Source organism: Engraulis encrasicolus, chromosome 22 (assembly GCF_034702125.1).
Source record: "Engraulis encrasicolus isolate BLACKSEA-1 chromosome 22, IST_EnEncr_1.0, whole genome shotgun sequence".
In the NCBI taxonomy this organism is placed as follows: Eukaryota; Metazoa; Chordata; class Actinopteri; order Clupeiformes; family Engraulidae; genus Engraulis; species Engraulis encrasicolus.
The window spans coordinates 25224700-25245637 of NC_085878.1; the positions used below are offsets into that span (position 1 = coordinate 25224700).

Genomic DNA, 20938 nt, shown 5'->3' on the forward strand with positions numbered 1-20938 from the left:
TTTGACCGTATGGAAATAAAAAAGGATGTTTGATTCACCCCTTACACCACTCTTCCAGTGGTACAACATGAAATACCCCTTCAAGCAGGGTGTAAAACTAATTTTGGTTCAGGGGCAGCATACAACCCATGTGATCTCAAGCGGGCCACACTGGTAACATCATCACAAAAGAAAAACCTTAAACCAGAGGATTAGTTTTCAGCACTATCGCCTTATCTTTTCAGCTTGTTTTAAAAGTGTGTTGCATATGTAGAAAGCAATGCAATACTGATAGTACAATGCAGAAATAATTTAATTGATTACATAATTTCAATGTTCTACACAACTAGGGTTGCCAACTGTCAATGAATAAAATACGGGACAGTTCATTTTGGCAGGGGTCTGGGGGCCTTCCACCAGAATTTTAAAAAATTCTTAAATGCAATTTCCTGCATTTTAACACATTTTAATGTCCCCTGTCCCGTTTCAAGGGACGGTTGGCAACCCCACAACTGAAATTATTTTAGAAAAAGTATCAACATTTGGTAGGCCTACATATGAGCTTTATGAAATGCCTCTATACAAATTCACCAATTATTATAAGTCTGATGTGAACTTTACAACACATAAAAGAGAGAGAGAGACGGAGGTTTGGATCATTGCGTTAATGTCATGCAGGTCTCCATTTTCCTTTGTTGCCCCCAGTGGCGGAATTGCGCATTTCGGTTATTTCTTTGAAAAAGCTAAAAAACAAACAAACAAAAACCCAAATTGAACCCTCTGGCAGGGTGTATGTTTGACAACCCTGTCTTAAAGCCTTTTTACACCACTGATGAGGATTGTCAATATGTTCCAGAAATAGTGGGCTGTTATGGGCAAGTTTGGTGGTGGGGTGGTGTGGGCAATGTGGTGCAGTGCGCTAAACCCCCCACATATGGGCTTACATGCCCATGGGGACGCACTCCCCCACACACCTCTCATTTCCTCTTTCCATCTTCCTCTTCGACTGTCCAGTGTAAAGGTCTAAAAGTCACATTTTAAAAGAAGACAAAAATGGTGGTAGTGCATAAGCCATTCTCTCACCATCCTCCTCCACAACTAAGGTACCCTGATCATGCTCCTCTTCCCCCCACTCTGCTCCCTTGGGATGCAACTTGGGCTGCATCCTTGCCAGTTGAGGCATAAATGCACTTTAATTTAATCATGTGCACTGTGTGCTGCAGTGCGTCAAGATGACAGCGGGTGTTTCCTAATGACTCATTCACTGATGATGGAAAAATATGTCCAAGGGCTCTATGCATATAATCTTAGATGTAATAGCCATAGCCTTTTAGTGAACATCATTATGACTGAGGAACACTTCACTGATCAATGCAAAATACACCACAACATCACTACGACAAGACATCTTGCATCAGGGCAGCCATGGGCTATAATGGTTTGGGAGATGGCCTATAGCATCGGAAGGTTGCAGGTTCAAATCGGAGGCACCCTTGAGCAAGGGCATGGCACATAACACTGAATTGCTCCAGGGGCTGTAGCCATTTCCCTTTACCAAAACTCCAAGTGCCTTTGCCTAAAACATGTCAGCTGGGAATGATGTAGGCCTAATCTATAACAACACCCCTTTGTTATGACATTCTGGTTATAGCATATTTATAATGGTCATAATGGATTCATCAGGAGGATGAGGACTTGACAGGTAAAGTATATTATAGGTCAACATAACTGTAGGGAGGCAGAAGAGTTGCAGCAAATGGACAGGGGGTGGTGCTAATGGTTGCATTTACAGGGTGTATGCTGCAGAGGTGTCAGCGTGTCTGTCTGGATGTAGTCGTAGACTTGTCATTACAGTTTTTTTCTTTTAGCGGAAGCTATTTTTTGGTAACTTTGTTTTTGCAAACGTCTATACTGTACACACAGAGAGACAAACCTAACATGAACTTAGCGACCTAGCACAAAAACGGCATGGCCCTCATATTACCACATTTACACTATTTAGCCAACTGTTTGGCTTCCTTTTATTTGTGGAAACTCTGATATAATATACTGTAAAATGGTTCACTCTGAAATTCATTTGAATACAAAAAGGCACGGCTTATGGCTTGGCTTTTCAGTGTGGAGCGCAATGAGGAGAGTGAGAATTGTAAGAAAGGGTGGGCAAGGAAGAGAATTTGACCCTTTTCCCCCAAGCAATGGAGTGCACACGCGGTGATGTTCAGGAATAGTGTCCAGGCACTTTTTGCCCCTCATGAGTCTTGTTGACAGACCCAGAAAAATGACAAGATGCTTTTCTCACAAAAAAGAAATACAGTTTTGTATATTCAAAGCCACCTTTTGTTACGTTATTTTTTGTGTTTCTTATTTTATTCGATGTGTGAAAGCTTTACATTACATTACACTGCTTTTGGCATACACTTTTTGACCAAAGTGACTTACAATCGAGGACATAATCACAGCCAACATACAAAGTGCACAGGAAATACAGAACAAGTGCAGATGCAAAGTTAGTGTTTTTTTTTTTTTTAAATCACTGTAATTGGAGCAGTGCACAATCTCTCTGTAGGTCAAACGAGAGGCAATTTTGCGTTGTTTCAACAAAATCAAAAGCTACCTAGTGCTGCTTTAGCAACAGCTGGTAAATGTCAAGTCTTGCCTTGAAGCCCCCTCAATACTGTAGCTTCTTACTGTAGCTTCACTCTTTGCACTCTACACACATCAAACAAGCGTCTGGACGTGCAGCAACAACCTTTTCAACCTTCCAGCCTCATACCACACAGAACACCATAGGCTATATATTTATATCTGACCGGGGCTGATATTAAGCTGCCGTAACCTTTCTGTCACCATTTCCATCACACCCACAAACACAGCTAAACTACGCTGATCTATTTGTGTAGGGTTGTGAACAGTTTTTAATTCTGTTAAGAATTTGTATGATAGTATTTTGTTTACTGCACGTGTTTGTGTGTGTGTGTGTGTGTGTGTGTGTGTGTGTGTGTGTGTGTGTGTGTGTGTGTGTGTGTGTGTGTGTGTGTGTGTGTGTGTGTGTAAGTGAGAGAATGTAAATGTATTTATCAGTATCATTTATCAATCATTTATTAGATATTAGTCTTTACTGCACAGTGTGTGTGTGTGTGTGTGTGTGTGTGTGTGTGTGTGTGTGTGTGTGTGTGTGTGTGTGTGTGTGTGTGTGTGTGTGTGTGTGTCTGTGTGATTCTTGTCAATACACATGTCAAGTACACTTCAAATTTTGACTTTGAACTTCTGTATGTACATAACAATAACATACAGCATAAGATAAGACAAGACAAAGACAAGAGAGGAAGTTTTCAGTTTGACGATAGCTATAGGCCTACTGACAATTTAACTGAATATACTGTAGCCTATTTTGTTAGTGTGCACCTCTTCCGATGAACTGGAGGAGCGAGTTATTGATTGTGGACTTTTCACTTGGGCCTATGTTATCTATTGTTAAATGATTTTTTTTATTGCACAGGAAAGATCAAAGTGAATAAAACACTTCATAAAACATTAACTCTGTGTGTTAAAAGGAAGTGGCCTTGAGTTGCTTTCACTCACCTCTAGCCCAGTCTCAGAACCCACTGTCACCACACCCACCAGGAAATGCATAACTCACACCATTTAAGGGTGCAATCACTTTTAATGCAGTGATGCTACACCGAACAGTTAATGAGAACTGAGTATAAAATAAAGACTTTGTAGGAGTCCTAAGTTTAAATTATCGCTTTTAGTGTGTCAAAGGCAATGGGATTGATCTCTGTTTCCTTGTTAGGATCAGGAGGGTTTGAAGGATGAAGTGGTGAAATCTGTGGAGGGGATAGCCTACGCATCCATATGCATATAAACACACCCTTTGATTTATAAAGCGCAGACAAGGAGTAGTTCTTCCCATGCGCTATTGCAAACACCTTCAAAGTCCTTATTCACCAATGTGTTTACGCCACATGAAGTTCCAAAGACTGGTTACATCAGCTGAAAGTGTATCCAGCCCGTAAGATTCTATGCCATTGAAGCGCCTGTGTGCTGTCTCCTCTCCTGACAGTGGCGGAGGCTTTCGGGGACTTACCGGAAACCAAACTTTTTTTTCAAACTTGGTTCGTAGCATACCCGAAAGAGGAAAAGAGTTAAGAAGAAACTGCACTAACCCACATCTATGGGTACCAGTTCCTCATTTTAAACATCACGACATGTTGGATTTTAGATGGTTGTTACCAATAGAAAACGAATTTGGAACTTCACCGCGATAAGGGAGACGTCGAGTGTTTTTGCCCTCACATAACGGATCACAGTTTTTTATCATGGAAGATGTGAGTATTATTCCTTCTTGATCTGGGCGTGATGTCTTACACCAAGGCGTTGCAACATCATTTGAGTGTATCCTTTTGATTGCCTGAATATGAACAAAGTTGTAAACGCTCGTTTGTCTTTTTGACCCATTTGGATACTTCATTCACGCATTTTATTAAGTTTTTAACAAGTGCCCAATACGGTTTTAAACAGGTAGGCGATTCAATCACGTTTTGGAAAGAGGTTTTCAAGAAATAATGAAGAATAGAGTCGTGGGAGAGGTTCGGCCTCAAGTTTCGCCCAGAAAAGTTATTTGGTTAGGCTACACCATTCGCAAGATTTAGAACGCGCATTCCTGCAAGAGCAACATAGAAAGTGTGCCGCTGTTTCATCAAAGTAACTTTCTTGTACTCATCTGCCTTTTCTTCGAGCCGAAAACACAATGACTTTGGCGAATTTGTGAGTCGATAGCTTATGGATTTACTTCACAGCCCTTTGGAAACACTTCCAAAATAAGTTAACCTGTCAGCCCACCAAGGATGCATCTTTGTTTACCGATGAAGGAAGTAGGTTACGGTCACATAGAGTCGGGCAGCCGCATCTAATGAGCGCTGTATGATTAACCTCACAGCTCTACACTATCTATGCCGACATCTTTACGCCTTGCTTCACGCTATCCAAACGAGAATATAGGCCTACTTTAAGAGAAGAAAAACAAACGTTCTCTTGGTTGTCATCAATGGTCTTCATTATGACCCAACCTCATGAGAGATAGGAGATTGGCTACTTTGTTGCCCACCCAGCACCAAGCTTGAGACATTGGCAGTGGGAAAAGTTATTATAGCTTCATTTACAAAAATGATAAACATACCCTGTTAGTCTCTCCAGTGATTCACTGGTATTGCTTAGCCTTCTTTAACACCTTGACATCACCCTGCATCACAGTAACTGTCTTCTGCTTTTTTACTTCCTGTGTTTGACAGCAGCTTCCTGAAAGTCAGTTGCTCTGTAATATTATTTTCATCAGAGGGAAAAACTTGTACAGCAGTTCTAAACATGTGTTGCAATAAATAAAGTAGGCTACACATTTGAATATTAAGTAGATGTGTAAATACATAGATGTAGATGTGTAAATACATAGAAATCAATATCCCTACAAGACTGGGATGCATTGTGAATTTGTAGTGTGGGCTAGTTTCCGTGGGGTTTGTTTGTGCACAGTAGTGGGCTACAAAGCATGTCCCCTGGTTTGGGCACCCACATTGTGGCACAGTGCCTCGGTTCCATGTGTGTAACCAGAGAGAGAGAGAGAGAGAGAGAGAGAGAGAGAGAGAGAGAGAGAGAGAGAGAGAGAGAGAGAGAGAGAGAGAGAGATAGCCGGGGGTGAAAATGTGTGACAGTGTGTGTGTGTGTCTGTCTGTCTGTGTGTCTGTGTCCGTGTCTGTGTGTGTGTGTGATATAGAGAGACAGAAAGAGAGAGAGAGTGAGAGAGAGAGAGAGAGAGAGAGAGAGACAGAGACAGAGAGAGAGAGAGACAGAATGAGAGAATGAGAATGTGCCTCTGACATCTGAACCATCCACTAGGTCATTTCCTTCAGCCTTGTGAATAAGGACGGCATTTTTTTTTTGCACAGTGAGGCACAGTGCCCGACAATGATGTATGCACATTCATACACTGCTGCCCCTTTCATATTTGAGGGGAATGACTCGCGCAGATCAGCAGCACACAACAATCAGCCCCTCTCAGTATTGTTCTCCCTTGTGGTCGGAGGGGGAGAGCAGTGTGCCTTAAATCCTGTAGATTTATTCCCCCCCTAGTCTGCCATGCTCTTCCTGCTTTTGTCAGACTTTGTCTTTCAGGCCCTGCTCTTCTCTGTCTCTCTCTTTGTCTTTGTCTGTCTTTCTTTCTGTCTCATCTCTGTCTCCCTCTCGCTCTCCCCTTCCTCTCTATCTCTTTAACTTTCTCTGCATTATCTCACCCTCCCTCTCTCTCTCTCTCTCCCTCTGTCTCTAATCACTCTTTGTCTCGGCTTTCTAACTTGTTCTCTCTCTCTCTCTCTCTCTTTCTCTCTCTCGTATGTGTCCTTTTGAGCATGGGCCGGGTGTGGAGTCACATCTTTTTACCACCGAAAGACTAATGGAGGGAGCGATCATGTGAACAGCGAGCAGATGATTCGAATTTAACTCCTCCTGTAAAGACAGAGGAGAAGAGGAGGGTTCAGACCGCGCAGGTCAAGTCCAGAGTCTCTCCACACCACGGCACCTCAATGGGTCCCAGATGCAGCCCGTTTCCTGATCGAAAAGATGTTATGCGCAACACATGTGAAATGGGGCGTGCCTCAGTCCGCGCCCAAGAAATGTCAACGTGAGACCATGAGTGCTTAGTAGGCCTATACTCAGGGGCGGACTAAGAGGCAAGGCTCCCCGGAAGGCACATTGTGACAAATTTACATAGACAGTGTCATAATTATGAGATAGGAATTAAGGATAACATGTCTACCAACTACACTGAACACGACAGATGACTTCCAATATTGCATTTGGTCACAATTCAGCAGTTTTTCTCTTTTGGCCAGTCAGGGGCCCCCTGACAGGTAGGGGCCCCTGGGCTGAAGCCATATCTAGCCTGTGCGTTAATCCGGCCCTGCCTATAGTTCAATGCGAGAGTTGGCCTTGAACTCCCAACACTTACAGTGCAGCAGAACCGGAGGTTGGCAGACGGTTGCGTGGGTCCGCCTGGCTTGAGCATGTGCTGACAGTTAGTTGTGGTCGTCCTGTGTGCTGACTGCAGGTGTTTTTGTGTGTGGGGAGGTGGGATTTTGGGTTCCAGAGAACCGAAATGGATTTTGCTCTTTTGCAGTTTTCTTGAACAAGGACTGTTAATGAGTCAGTCAAAATCTGACCATGTCTCTCACCAAAACACACACACACACAAGCACGCATGTACACACGCGCGCATGCACACACACGCGCACGCACGCACACACACACACACACACACACACACACACACACACACACACACACACACACACACACACACACACACACACACACACACACACACACACACACACACACACACACACACACACACACACGCACACTACCTCACCACACAGTAACCATAGATAAAAAAGTGCCAAGCAGAATAGATTTTCTTGATTACATCATTGACAGTCATGTGTTTTTTTGTCTGCAGAATAATGATGACGGGTGATTCTACATTAAAAAACCCTTCTGTTTTAAAGACACCAGCAGATATTTGCAGAAGTCTGACCATATTACTGTATTTTGGTTTTAGTGTTTGCTGTCACTTGGATATTGTGTAAACACAACCGTAGAGTTGCACACCAAGTGTGGTTGTTACGGCAGGAACATTACATTACACTGCATTGCTCTTAGCAGATGCTTTTAGCCAAAGTGACTCGTAAAAGCAAGCTACAATTTGTGGATGTATGCAAAGTAACAGAGATGCATAGAAACATCAACATCAATTACAGACTCAACTCGGCCATCTTGATCATTTCAGACACGCGAAGAGACAGTGGTTTCAGTGAGATGCATGTTGTTTATGTGACATGCCATCCAGCAACCAATTGTATGTAGCCTGTGCACACGTACAGAAGTATAACGAGGCTGTCTATTCTTTCCCCCCTGAAAAGCCAGCTTGCTATTAATGTGCAAATTAGACACGACCGCTAAACCACACACCACACTCTCAAAAGCACTCTGCAGCACACTGCTCGCTCCTCCCAACCAACCACACTCATATCTGCACTGCACTTATTAAGTCTAGTTAAGATACTCAATAGAAGTCAACAGAGGGATGGTTGGATTGATGGACGTTACAGTATTAAACTACTATATTTGCAGTGTCACACACACACACACACACACACACACACACACACACACACAGACACACACAGAGACACACAGACACACACACACACACACACACACACACACACTCTCTCACACACACACACACACACACACACACACACACACACACACACACACACACAGAACGAGAGAGAGAGAGAGAGAGAGAGAGAGAGAGAGAGAGAGAGAGAGAGAGAGAGAGAGAACAATATATCAAGAACACAATCCCAGCATATATTAGGCCTGGCATATGAAACATATTTTATATTTTAGTTCTGAAGACAACCTCCAAGACAGATGAAATCCCATATGAATTGCTTGGGTGTTTAAACTTGAATTGTGACTTTACAATACAATGTAACATTATAACACATTGATAACATATGTCTAAAAGTTGCTGATGCAATGTCCGGAAAAATAAGTGTGTTCTTTGACATTAAGGCAACATTTTCCTGCACAGCACAGCACACTTGCATCGGCTGAGAGCCTTTGAGTTCACAAATGGCCCGCCATCTGTTTTCAAAGACGGATCTGTGCTGAAAGAAAGAACACACTCCCGGTATCAAACTTTGCCCCCGGAATACTAAAAGAAAAGCCATTCGAGAGCGACACAAAACATGCTTTTACGACTGAAACAGCTTTAAAGTCATGGACTGTGTATAAGCTGCTTGGGCTTTCTGTTGTTCTGTGTCATACAGAGCTTTCCACCCCACCCAACATTTCTGGCACAGTGTTCTTGTGTTTTATATGTGCTGTTCCAATTTTTTTCCCCCTCACTCTCATGTCTCTCCCACCACCCTTACCCCCACTTCCCTTCCCCTCTCTCGCTAGTCATTATGGGAGCAACAATAGACCAATCAGAGCCTCCCTCTGTGGCCATAGACAATGCTGTGTTAGCGTAGGGGCACTCCGCCTGTCCAATTTCCTGGACAGTACAGTGCAGTACCTGCCCTCAGAGGCTGCAGAGAGAGAGAGAGAGAGAGAGAGAGAGAGAGAGAGAGAGAGAGAGAACTGTCTGTTTTTCTCTGCTCTGTCTCTTCCTCTGCTCTGCAGTCAGAGCACTTCCACGCTCAGTGCCAGACCCTTTTTTCCTAACGAACAGTAACAGCAAAGCGAAGGGGAAAGGAAAGCTTAAACTAGTGGTTCTCAAACTTTTTTTGAATAAACTCCCCCTGGGCCTCAACATGAGCCTCCCAACGCCTCCTTGACCTTATCATAAGCCTGTGACCCCCCCCCCCCCCGTACAAAAAAATAAAACAGACTAATGCCAATGTTGGCCAACTAAGCAACGGCCCCTTAGAACCCTGTAACGCCCCCTGAGGGCTGTAGAGCCCCCGTTGAGAAACTCTAGCCATCCTGTTGAAATGTTGCCCTATACTGTACCATGACGCTATTTTGCTGGTTGGTTTGTGTTGATCTGTTGTTCATGCTTGTGTAGGACGTTGGACGTTGTGTTGGATGCTTGAGGAAGTGTGTGGTGTAGTAGTGTTGAGACAGCTCATGTAAACACCCTTCACTCACCCCGTTGAAGTCTAAAACAGGGTTTACGTCAAGGCTTTTTATGATAGGCCATAATGATGATATGCAAAGTTTACTTGCCTTATTTATGGCTCTGCCATGAGTTTATGTTTCAGCATTTGCAACCATGTTCAGAATGTTATTAAAAGACAATTAAAGGATTTGTTGTACTTCAGTGATCATTTTAGCTGCTCTGGTGCTAGAAATGCTTAATGAAATATGTAAGTTATTACATATGCATCATTCACAGCAAGCACATCTATTGCCGATGTGATGATGATAAAAGTGTTGACTTTTCAGCAGTTGCAAATGTTCCACAATACAGTATAAAAATAATTTATGGACACGTTTGTTATGCAAAGTTTTACGTGTAGAACGTTTAAGCAATCACTTTCATTATGCTAGTCGGAGTGTGAAATGATTGAAAGAAAAAAGATGACTCTCCGTCTTGAATGTGACATACCGGTAACTTAAAGAATCTTCAAATTTATTTTGACATTTTTTCTCCAATTGTGAAAGATGTCATTTGTTAAAACAACACTATTCAGCAGGTTGCCGTCCTTTTAAGGCATGTTTTACTAGGCGACGTCTTCTGATTCATCTTGATAGTGTACGTAAAGTACTGTATGTCTCTGGAGACATAAACACAGCTGCCATGTGTAGCAGTTTAGCCGGCACCCCTCGGCCATGCTCTGTGGAACTGTGTAAATAGACCACCCATTGGAAATGGAAGAGAAGCTTTTAAAGTCTGTCTAACATTACCAAATGCACAGGCAACGATATATGTACAGTAAGCAAGCACCCTAGAAAGATTTTATCAAAGCAAAGCGTACTTGTGTTGTGAATGCTTTTGCATTGTTGTCAATGCTTTGTCATTGTTGTTGGTGTCAATCTTACACTTTTACTTCAATAATGTCATGACCCGTTTGCTTTAAGGAAGTGATTTGTCGAAAGCAAATGTGACAACCAAACATATACAGTGTTTCCCGCAGAATTTTTGTTAGTCAAGGTGGTGGGGGACGTTGAAAGTATATCTTTTTTGGTTAAGCAACTATAGAAATTACATTCACAACATGAAATCTTTATCTTTTCAGGGGACCTAGTCAATTGTGGTAGGTGTTTCTTGTCAACGTGACCGCCTTAGCAATAAAGTGCTGGGGGAAACCCTGATATATTTATTAATGATTAGTGTGAATGAAAACACTTAGGGCACAAAACTGGGTCATGTGATTAATCATCTTGCATCTTGCATCGTGACTCTTGACACGTGTTAGGGAATGTGCATTTGAAATACCATCCAGTCCTTGCTTTTAAATTGAAGCATCTGTCCACTCTGGCAAAAAAAAGAAAATTGCAGTAACGTGGCAAACACTGAAACTGAGAAACAGTTGCCATACTGTCTTGTCCAACACGGTGTACTAGTGTGCAGCTATAATAGGTGTCATGCTTTCCACACACTTTAGTAGCAAGGCGGCGCAAAATATTCAGTCGCAAGACAAAAGAGGTGTTATAGTCAATTTACAGTCTAAACTCAGTTTTGAACAAATATGTAGCCTTTTGGTTTTGCAGGGCAGTAACACTGCGTGAGTGTGACATTGATGATTTTCTTCCCCTCTGTCTTTGCATGCTAAGGGAGGGAAAGAGGACACAGCCAAGCCCAAAGAGGTCAAGTTCACAGGCAAGGCCGGCTGGTTGAAGAAATCGTCTGGGAAGATTTTTGGGACGTACAAGGACCGATACATTCAGCTGGAGCACACGGAGGTCGTAGTGTATGAAAATGAGGTAATAATCACACTACTGAAACAGTACAGTACTCACACATTGAATGAGAGACTTGTGGTATCTCAATGGATGGTAATTGAATTAACAGATTTGAATAAAAATAATAATTAGTAAGTTGTTAAGATCATAACTTCATTAGGTGAATGTGAAGAAACATGGTGTAAATCAGGGAAAAAATACTGTAACCAAATGATCTGCACATGCAGTAAGATAATTCCACTCAATCTTGGAGTAATTCTACCAAAACCAATATACATGTATTTTCACTTGTTACAGTTTCATTTTTTTTTACGTAAGTTAAATGTCTTTAGGTGAATACCAACTAACATATATAGTGTAAAACTGATTTATAGTATTTCAGATTAATAAGCACTTGTGGGGTTACTTGGTCTTTGGCTTTACCTCCTACTCAGAAAAAGCCTTTCAAAAGAGAACTGCAATATTTTTCGCCACAGGAACTGAAGACGTGTCTAGAGAAGTTGGACCTGGAAAACTATGAGAAATGCCACGAGCTGCGGGGTGCGTTTAAGAAGAAAAACAGGCTGATATTGATAAAAGCTCCGAAATGTGCAAATAAGGTAAGGAGCTGTTGCTACTACAAATCACTGAGAGGAAACACTCATCTTGGAAAAGCTCCCACCACTTTGTTCTGGGTTTGCTTTGCTTTGCCTTGTTTGTTTTTTTGTTTCTTTTCTTTGCTTGGATCTGTTAACAAACAGCCCAGCTGAAATGTTTGGTTGTTGGTTTCTCTGAAGGGAAAGTAACCTTTCAACCAGTTGGTTATGTTCACAGTGACGGATTGGAGCTGGATTGGTGGGCGTTGGTGTCTGTCAGTTATGCAATTTGAATGTGTTGTGGAGGGTAGTGCAGAGTAGTGTGGGGTAGTGTGTAGTTCCTGGTAGTGAGACAGTAGGTTGTAAATACATTGTTCCTGCTTACCGGCCCTGAAAATGAGGAACTGGAGTGGACAAAAACAGTATCACTACCCAAGAGTGATTTTTTGTGCGTCTATTTATGGGAAAAACGTGTCGCGCTTGCGATCAGCAGTCGTATTGATGTTCCATTTGTGAAACTGTGCTAACAAGCAGTGATTTCAAAAGATAGAGTAGAGAATGTTCAACACCTACAGTAGAGAATAGAGAGGCTTCATTAATCCCAGAAGAAAACGAAGAGACAAATAAAAAAAGTAAGGAGGATACAGAAAGGATGCAGATATGCCTGTATAGCACATGTTCATGGATGAAACTTAAAAGTGTTCATTGTGTTAATGTGCTGTTCCAAATGGTCAGTGTCATCTTTGTTTAATGTATATAAGTGAGCAACAGTTTATGATAGGCCTATGTGCATGTAGAGCTATCACAGTGGTCAGAAAATCTCCCTTAACATTTGCAGAACAAAGCAAGTACCGCAAATGTAATATTCAGGGCAGCGAGAGAGACAGACTTCCCGCTCCAAAGATATGTTATTGAGAATAGTTGAAGCTGGTGGATGCCAAAGTGGTGAACTATTGCATATTGTGAACAGATGATGAAATTATATCGGGGCCTGACCCACGGACGTCAGCAGATGTTACAGAGCTGTCTCGAAAAAGTCTGTGGGTGCGTTCCAATATGCGACCTTGCGTCCTCCACTTGTGCTTGTGGCCTCGCACCAGGAAGTAATACGTCGTGATGACATCACTGACAACAGCATTGTATTTCAATATCTCGCAAAAGCTCAATTGTTAAGTCATTTTCTCATGTGAGAATTGGATGGTGAATAAAGAACAGTCCCCCAAAAGTTGTTGTGGCTAGGCTGACAGCTGGGAAACTTTATTGTTTTCTCCATGGAGGAGGGGCCAGGAGGTGGGGCGAGGCCACAAGCACAAGTGGAGGACGCAAGGTTGCATATTGGAACGCACCCTGTGTGTGTGTGTGTTAAAGCCGATGCAGCCCCGCCCAGCCTTGACTGTCACTTTTTCCCCTCTCCGCTCCGCTCTCGATGTTGTGACCGGCCTGGGGAATGAGTCAGTCAGAGCTGCTGCCTACAGTTCTTTTTTCTTTTTTTCTAAAGCACTGTCATTCTGAAACTGTAACTTTGTTTTGGAAAAATTGTGGATTACATGGTGTCATAGTATATGCATTTTAGGGTTTCAGAATAACCATTAACATTGCTGTCATCACTATATTTGCTGGGTCTTTGTCTAGCAAATTATGGTTTCACTGTTTTCAATAGCTCAGTAGTGAATGAAGGTGAAAGCCCCAAGTTAAATATTTAGGATGCACAACACACAATTCTTCTGTAAAGTCCTCTTGAGTGTCATTTAAGTGTCTATTGCTTGGTGAAATGTTTGACGCAATCATTGGAGCGGGTCCATATGAGTATGTCTTGAGTAAACCATTACAGGATGTTACCGTTTATTAGTTCTTCTGTTGGATTTTCCGGCCTGTATTTTCTTGTTTTGAAAAGCTCTCTTGTTGAGGGTTTATTATTATGAAGTCTGCGTTTCAACCACTAGTCAGACAGTGTGTGCACTGCAGGCTCTTGACAATATCCCTGAGCTGTAACAAGCAATACAACATTTCTGTAGGCTAGTTAGTAGGGCTGTAACAATACTCAACTCAAGATTCGATTCGTATAATGTTTTTTGACCTACGGTTCAATACACCCCACGATTTTTCATATGTCTTATATTTTTAAATGAATTGATTTGCTTTAATCACATTTGCAACATTATAGAATAAAATTATAAATAAAACCATGATATTTTATAGGTGCAATAGGTTATAAGAGGCTACTAAAAACTTTAAGACATTTACTAAGAACCATAATGATTTTGATTTGAAGCTTGGAAGCAGCATCACATCATATCCTGTGATTGTTTTGTGGACTGAAGGGCGCATCACGATACTGCCTTCTTGCATCGCAATACAGTATCTTGACTGTGTATCACGATTACTTTGTTCGATACAACATCATTACAGCCCTACTAGTTAGTTACCCTGTGTAATTTATGCTATTTTAGACTCACACAAGTGAGTAGAATGCTTTTACTCAAGATTTTGTTGATTCTGAGAAAAAGTTGTCTTATCCACACTCTACACAACTGACAGTTTTGTCATTTTTGCAGGTTCATGATGTGAAATTGCAAGCCCAAAATCAGGAGGAGAAAGATGCTTGGATCAAGGCATTCAGTGATGGCATCAACAGAGCAAAAAATAAAATCTTTGATGAGGTATGAGTCATCCTTAAAGTAGATGTCTGTTTATCCTACTAGTACTGGAAGTAATGTGTGCAATGTTTTGTTCCGCCATGTTTTGTACTACCTTCTCACTGAGTCAAGCAATGACATCTTGGTCAATGTACTGTACACTACTGTTGTAGCGTAGCCTGGCTATCTTGACCATAAGCTCATACAAACTTAAGTCTAGCGTTTTCAAAGGAGTCCATATTGTATATCTAATGCTATTGGACATAGCTAAAAACAATTTCATTTTGATAATTTACTTAATATGCTGTGATTTAAACTCCACCCATTTGATTGAGGCTTGGTTTTGAGGAGCCCTGAAATGGCAGATGTAGTTTGGTCAGACCGACTTGTTCATAAATCATATAAGTTCATATCTGTGTATTATGTAAGGGTTAACGTTCGGCGAGAAGGTCGCTACCGTGGAATAGCAGCACGACAGAGAGAATCTTTAGACCCCGACGCGGAGCGGAGGGGTCTTGTTCTCTCTGAAGTGCTGCTATTCCACAAAGCGACCGACTCGCCGAAAGTTAACCCGCTTATTATATGGATATACTTAAATGATTCACACATGGCGGGGACATTTCTTTAGACCTATTTAATGTTAAGATTGTTGCTGCGCAAAACAAAACAGTGCCGTTGTGGAACACCGCTAGGCAACAGCTAGGTAGCCAGGACAACAGGTGTTGTCTATCACAGCAGTTGATTAGAGTGACAAAAGACCGGACCCCCTGCGGAGTGATATGAAACATTCGCTTTAGCCACTGACTTGTATACAAGCCAGTGGCTTTAGCAGTGAACGTCTTGTTGCCATTGACAGCGGTAGCCAGGACAACGGGTGCTGTCTATCACAGCAGCTGATTAGAGTCTTGTTGAAAAGTCGCTTTAGCAGTGAAAAGTCTTGTTGCCATTGACAGCGGTCTGTTATAGACCAACCCGTCCGTTATCGAAAAATAACAGACGTCCGAACGTTGGGGAGCCCCGTTGAAATGAATGGAGCATTCGACAGATGACGTCACAACCATATAATATAGACTGACAATACCCAATAATAAGGGTCTAAGTCCAAGGTTACTCCATTGACTATAACTGTGAAGCCACTGATCATGAAATGTTTTGGGTTGCCAGGTGAAGGTGGAGGAAGGGTGTTCTTTAGAGCATGTGACACGCACAAGGCCCAAAGGGAACCGAGGCAGGAGACCACCCACGAGGATACACATGAAGGAGGTTAGTAGATATGCTCAGATCCTCCCTTTGTTTTGTGTTAGGCACTACAGATGAAATGTGTTTTGCTATTTCAGGCACATTTACATGATATATGATATATTTTATATAACATACTGTACATATTTTCTGTGCAACAATGTTCATCAATACAATATGCATAGTCACTATCAAATAAAGCATTTCCATTTCCTATGGTATGCAAGGTGATTTTGCAAAGGCCATTACTTACTTATTTCAGTGCTTACTTTTAGTTGTAAAGTTAATTCCTCACTTCCATTGCTGTAGTTGTGGTCCACTAATTAGTTATGGTTTTGTTTTATTTGATGTGTTCATCTTTTGTGGATTATTGGAAGTATGCATTGCAATCTCACTCTGGCTGTCTCCATTGAAGTATGCAATGTCAACATGGCTGTCTCCATTCAATACAGGCTGCAAATGTATCCTCGGATGGAATTCTGAGGCTGGATTTAGATTTGGATTTGACTGACAGCACTCCCAATGGGACCCATTATGTCAACATTGAAGATGGCGCCCCAAAAGAGACTTCCAAGTCCAATGATGATGAGGCCACCAGCGGTTCTGCCCAGGATGAGCCCGCTAGTGAAACCCCCACCCCTCAGAAGAAGGTCCTAAAGCCCCCCATGCCTCCATCCAAGCAGCAGAAACCTTCCTCCACATCGGAGGAGGACGCACACGGTGAGACGACGTCGGACAGTGGGGTCGACACGGGAGCTCCGCCCACTCCCAGCAAGCCATCCAGTTCACAGGACGACTTGTCCTCTGATTCGTCCACAGCCGAAAAAGAGCCGAAACCCCCAAAGCCTCCGTCTAAGGATAAGAAGCCAGCTCTGGTGGATGAAGAGGAGGCAAAGGAGACTCTGGATGATGCTGATAATGATGAAGAAGAAGAAGGAGAAGAAGCAGGTGGGAAAGAAAAGCGGGAGACGGAAGAAAGTGAAACGCAAAAAGCAGAAACTGAAGAAGATGAAGGCAATGAAGAAGACAAAAACGCAGTTACTGACGAGCTTACAGTTAAAGCTGTCCCCAAGCCTTCCGTTGTCATGTGGGACACACCTTTACCTGAAACGTCTTCAGAACCAGAGCAGAGAGAGACAGAAATGCCGGAAGAAGAACGTTCCACCCCGGAACCGATGAAGAAGGTTTCGGGGCCCCCTGCCCCTCCTAAGAAGAAACCAATTAAGTCCCGCGCCAGCTCTAAGGATGACGAAGAGTTGAGTGACGCCAAGAAGAAAGGTCACGATGAAAGCTCCTCCTCGTCTGAGCTCATCTCTGGCTCGGTGGAGAATTTGGCAGACGGCCAACCTGAAAGTAATACCCCCGCTTCAGTCTCTCCTGAGCCCTTGGCCAAGAGTGAGGCACTTACACCGTCGACAACCACCACGGTCTCAGTGGAGAGTGTCGAGCCCTGCGAACTATCTACGGGGAAGGTGGAGAAGGTGGTGCAGGAAGAGCAGAAGTCTATAGATAGTGGACAGCACTCAGCCGAAGAGTCAGAGATCGGAGATACCACTTCCACTACTACGTCCATCACTGCGATGTCAGTCGACAGTCAGACGGCAGTCCAGTCAGGCAGCAACAGCAAAGAAGATGAGACTCAGCCATCACTGAAATCGCTAAAGCAGAGCGACAGTGAGGGTCCGTCCAACAGTGCTAAGACTCCCAGTTCTTCTCAAGAGGACAGCAGCTGTGCACGTGTTTCCACCCCGCCACCCAGCACACAAAGCAAGAAGCCTCAGATTCTCTCCCCAAGACCTCTGGTGCCCCTCAAGCCCAAATCGAAGGTCCGGTCTGCTTCAGTCGGTGACCTTCTGGCAGATCCACCAGAGGAGAAAACACAGAAGGAGCACAGTGGTGGTGGTGGTGGTGGTCCGTCCACTGCTGCTGCCACTGCTGCACCCGACGGAGACGTGAAGAATTTGCAGAGCACAGTGACTCTGGAGCTCAAGAACACGGGAGAACTTCTGCACACAATAGCAGACAAGCAGACAACGGTGGCGAAGGAGGGGGAGGAAAATAATCAGGGTGAACTGAAACCAGAGGAGCTGCTAGCCACTGCCATGGAGAAGCTCAAGAAAGCTGAAGAGATCTTGAGTGTGGCCAAGAGTTTCAAACAGAAGACACCGGTAGACAAGGAGAACAAACGAATGAGCTGGTGATGATAGTTTTGTTTAACTGCTGTTTTTACGGCATGTGGTTATTCTTGTCTTGCTTAGCATTGAATTAATTTTTTTTTTCGCAAGTTGTTTTTGCTTGTGATCAAGTGCAATTTTTCAGTCCATCACTTTTACAAATGACCTTAACAAAGTCCACATTATAGTATAGGATAATGGCTTGAAAACAAAATCTTTTTTTATATTATTTAATATTTGTAACATATACTGATATAAAATCACCCACGTTCTTAGCATGTTCAAAGCATTTCAAACAGTAGACCATTTAAAGGGATATATCATGTTTGCACCACATAATCTTAGTCCTCTGCTTCTGCATACAATGTTGACTGCCACTGTCCACATGAGATCGGAAACCAGAAATGCACCCTCGTTTTTGCACAGTCTCACTGTACCACACCAACCTTGTGATATGATGATGTTCGAAGATCAAGATTATCCAAAAAGGTTTTCATGTAAACCAGCCACTCAGCAAGAGCCATTTCAAACAAGTCCATGATCAAGTTCAAATTCATGCAAAATAATGGAACAGTTCTGAATCGATCGTTTCAACCTCAGCAACCATTGTAAACTGTCAGTGTAGCCAACTTAACCGTGCAAGTGACACCGTTAAGCACCAAAACACGAATGATGTAGGTGTAAATCCATGCATTTAAATTTCACCCTAACACGACTTTCTAAAAAAGCTTCTGAGGCACTGCAGATCCAAATGTTATTGTGCACATGTCACGTCGCAGAACACAGATCAAAACCCCCCTCAGCCATTCCATGTCACCTCTGAAGCACTGACATCACGGAAACCTTACGGCCCTTTCCAAACCTTTCTAAGCCCTTTCTTAGCACTCCTTGAAATGCAACGAAGCCTACACCGTTTAATTTTCTCTGCTTTGATGAGATGTTTTTAAACTTACGGTGGGTGGTTGTGGACAACATGTTGCTTAAGCGGTGTGTAGAGATTAGATATAAAAGGTGGTATCAAGCCAAAAATAATAAATCTATTGGAACTTATTTTTTTAAGAAATTCATATTGCTTGTGTAATTGTTAATGACTAAGGATTTATGAAAAAAACATTTTATAATGTTGGTTATTACTTCAGTCGCATTCTCTGCTAGTGCAAAAGTGTTTACTGTACTCTACATGGTGTTCAGGGTACATTACATTACCTGTGTAAATAATAATAATAATAACGTGAACTGTGCCCGTCTCTGCATATTGTACAGCAACATCCAACCAACAGGTTACTTCTTCTCTGTTCTCATATGCACACAAGGAAGCACATCTATAGAAAAAAAACCCATATATGTGCACCTTGGTTTCCTTGGTATCTCCCCTAAGCCTGTCACTCTCTGTGTTGTGGTTGTCATCACACAAGCCAGCGATGCTACGGTTTAAAATTAGAGTGGAGGAACTTGCTACTTCCTGAGTGCTGCGTTCACCCCTGCAGCATTTTGTGTACTCCTACAAGGTTATATGTGAAAGGCATACAAACCTCTTGCACAGTAAAAAAAAAAAAAGATTTGTGTTAATTCAATACTCTGCGAGTCAGGTTAACATCTGCCAGTGTATTTGATCCCAGAGTACTCTCTAAGTGTTGAATTAACACTGTGTTTCTTTTACTGTTTGTATCCTCTGCTGAAATGCAAAAACTGTAAACAAAAATTCTTGTGTTGTGTCGTTATGTGTAATCAACAAGTCACTGACAGAACTGCAGCACTATCCTGTGTCGTCCTGGTTTGTTTGTCTGTACATTAACACTGAGATCAAATTTATGCTGTTGATGTTTTGTTTTGTTTTCATTTTTATGTACAGTCGATAGGTTATTGTCCACTTGAAGAGTGTTAGGTATTACCCAGCTAATGCAATTGTTTTTTGTATTATTATTGAGATGAGTTTCAAATTAAAATGTGGTACCTTCATATATGATTTGCATTCTATAGGTTTGCACAGTGCTCTTCATGTGTGCATGCAGAGGTTAAAATGTAGGTGTCTGGTAAACTGTGTTTGAGCGCACAATTGCCACTGATCCATGTGTTTACAACGCAACCAGTAGCGTACCACACACCTGTGAATCCTGGTTGGCCTAAACCCTATGCTTTTGACATAGGCATAAAACTTATTATTATTCAAATATGTGAATTATTTCTTTTTGAACATAAAATTGTAAATAATAAAATTACTAAAATGCTTAATATTTAAGTTATTAATCTCCTGACGCATACCCTTGTTTTAGGTCTCTTGAATATGTTCGGTAGGTTCAAAGAAAAAAGTAGGATGTCTCACAAGTCCACTGATACACAGTAATTGGGCCCCTTAATGTTAAAGATTGTTACTGTTCACAGTTGTGTCATGTTTTAACTCTTGTGTTGTCAAATTGATTTACTAATGAAACTAATGCTGTTTAAATTGAAATCATGACCATGTCTCGCTAAGCATGTCTAAATAAATATTGCCTGTACTTATATGTGATCTGATTCCTGGTGTGGTGTGTCTCATATAGCCGTGTGCATATAGACTCTTAAGGCAGGTTAGGCTCCTCTACGAAGGTATCTGTTGATCGAACACCGTGTATCATGGTGTTTCTTAAAGGATAACTTCAGTCAATTTCAACATGCAGTTGTAATGCTCACTACCCAGGACTTGTCAGTACCTGAGTTTTATTTCTTCTTCAGCCTTTTCCGAGATCCTAGTCATTGTAATGGGGGCAGCGCTTTGTTTACATTAAAAAAAAAAATAGTTAACCAGTTCCAAAAACATCTAAAAGGTTATGCAACATCAGCAGACAACTATCAAACAGTGATACCTTTTGGGAAAATA

At 42.2% G+C, this 20938-nt stretch overlaps 1 protein-coding gene across 1 annotated transcript; it reads left to right on the forward strand.

Annotated features, from left to right (window-relative positions):
* Nucleotides 1-3956: 3956 nt before the first annotated feature.
* On the forward strand, nucleotides 3957-20595 carry plekho2 (pleckstrin homology domain containing, family O member 2). The gene is made up of 6 exons (XM_063189238.1): nucleotides 3957-4310; nucleotides 11329-11478; nucleotides 11934-12056; nucleotides 14588-14692; nucleotides 15833-15931; nucleotides 16360-20595. Exons 1-6 carry the CDS (start codon nucleotides 4302-4304, stop codon nucleotides 18106-18108), a joined length of 2235 nt encoding a protein of 744 aa, XP_063045308.1. The 5' UTR covers nucleotides 3957-4301; the 3' UTR covers nucleotides 18109-20595.
* The last annotated feature ends 343 nt before the right edge of the window (nucleotides 20596-20938 follow it).

Excerpts from the sequence above, each read along its gene's own strand:
- plekho2 (XM_063189238.1), top strand. Across the intron at positions 12,057-14,587 it reads CTCCGAAATGTGCAAATAAG|GTTCATGATGTGAAATTGCA; the intron begins GTAAGGAGCTGT and ends TCATTTTTGCAG. Across the intron at positions 15,932-16,359 it reads CGAGGATACACATGAAGGAG|GCTGCAAATGTATCCTCGGA; the intron begins GTTAGTAGATAT and ends CATTCAATACAG.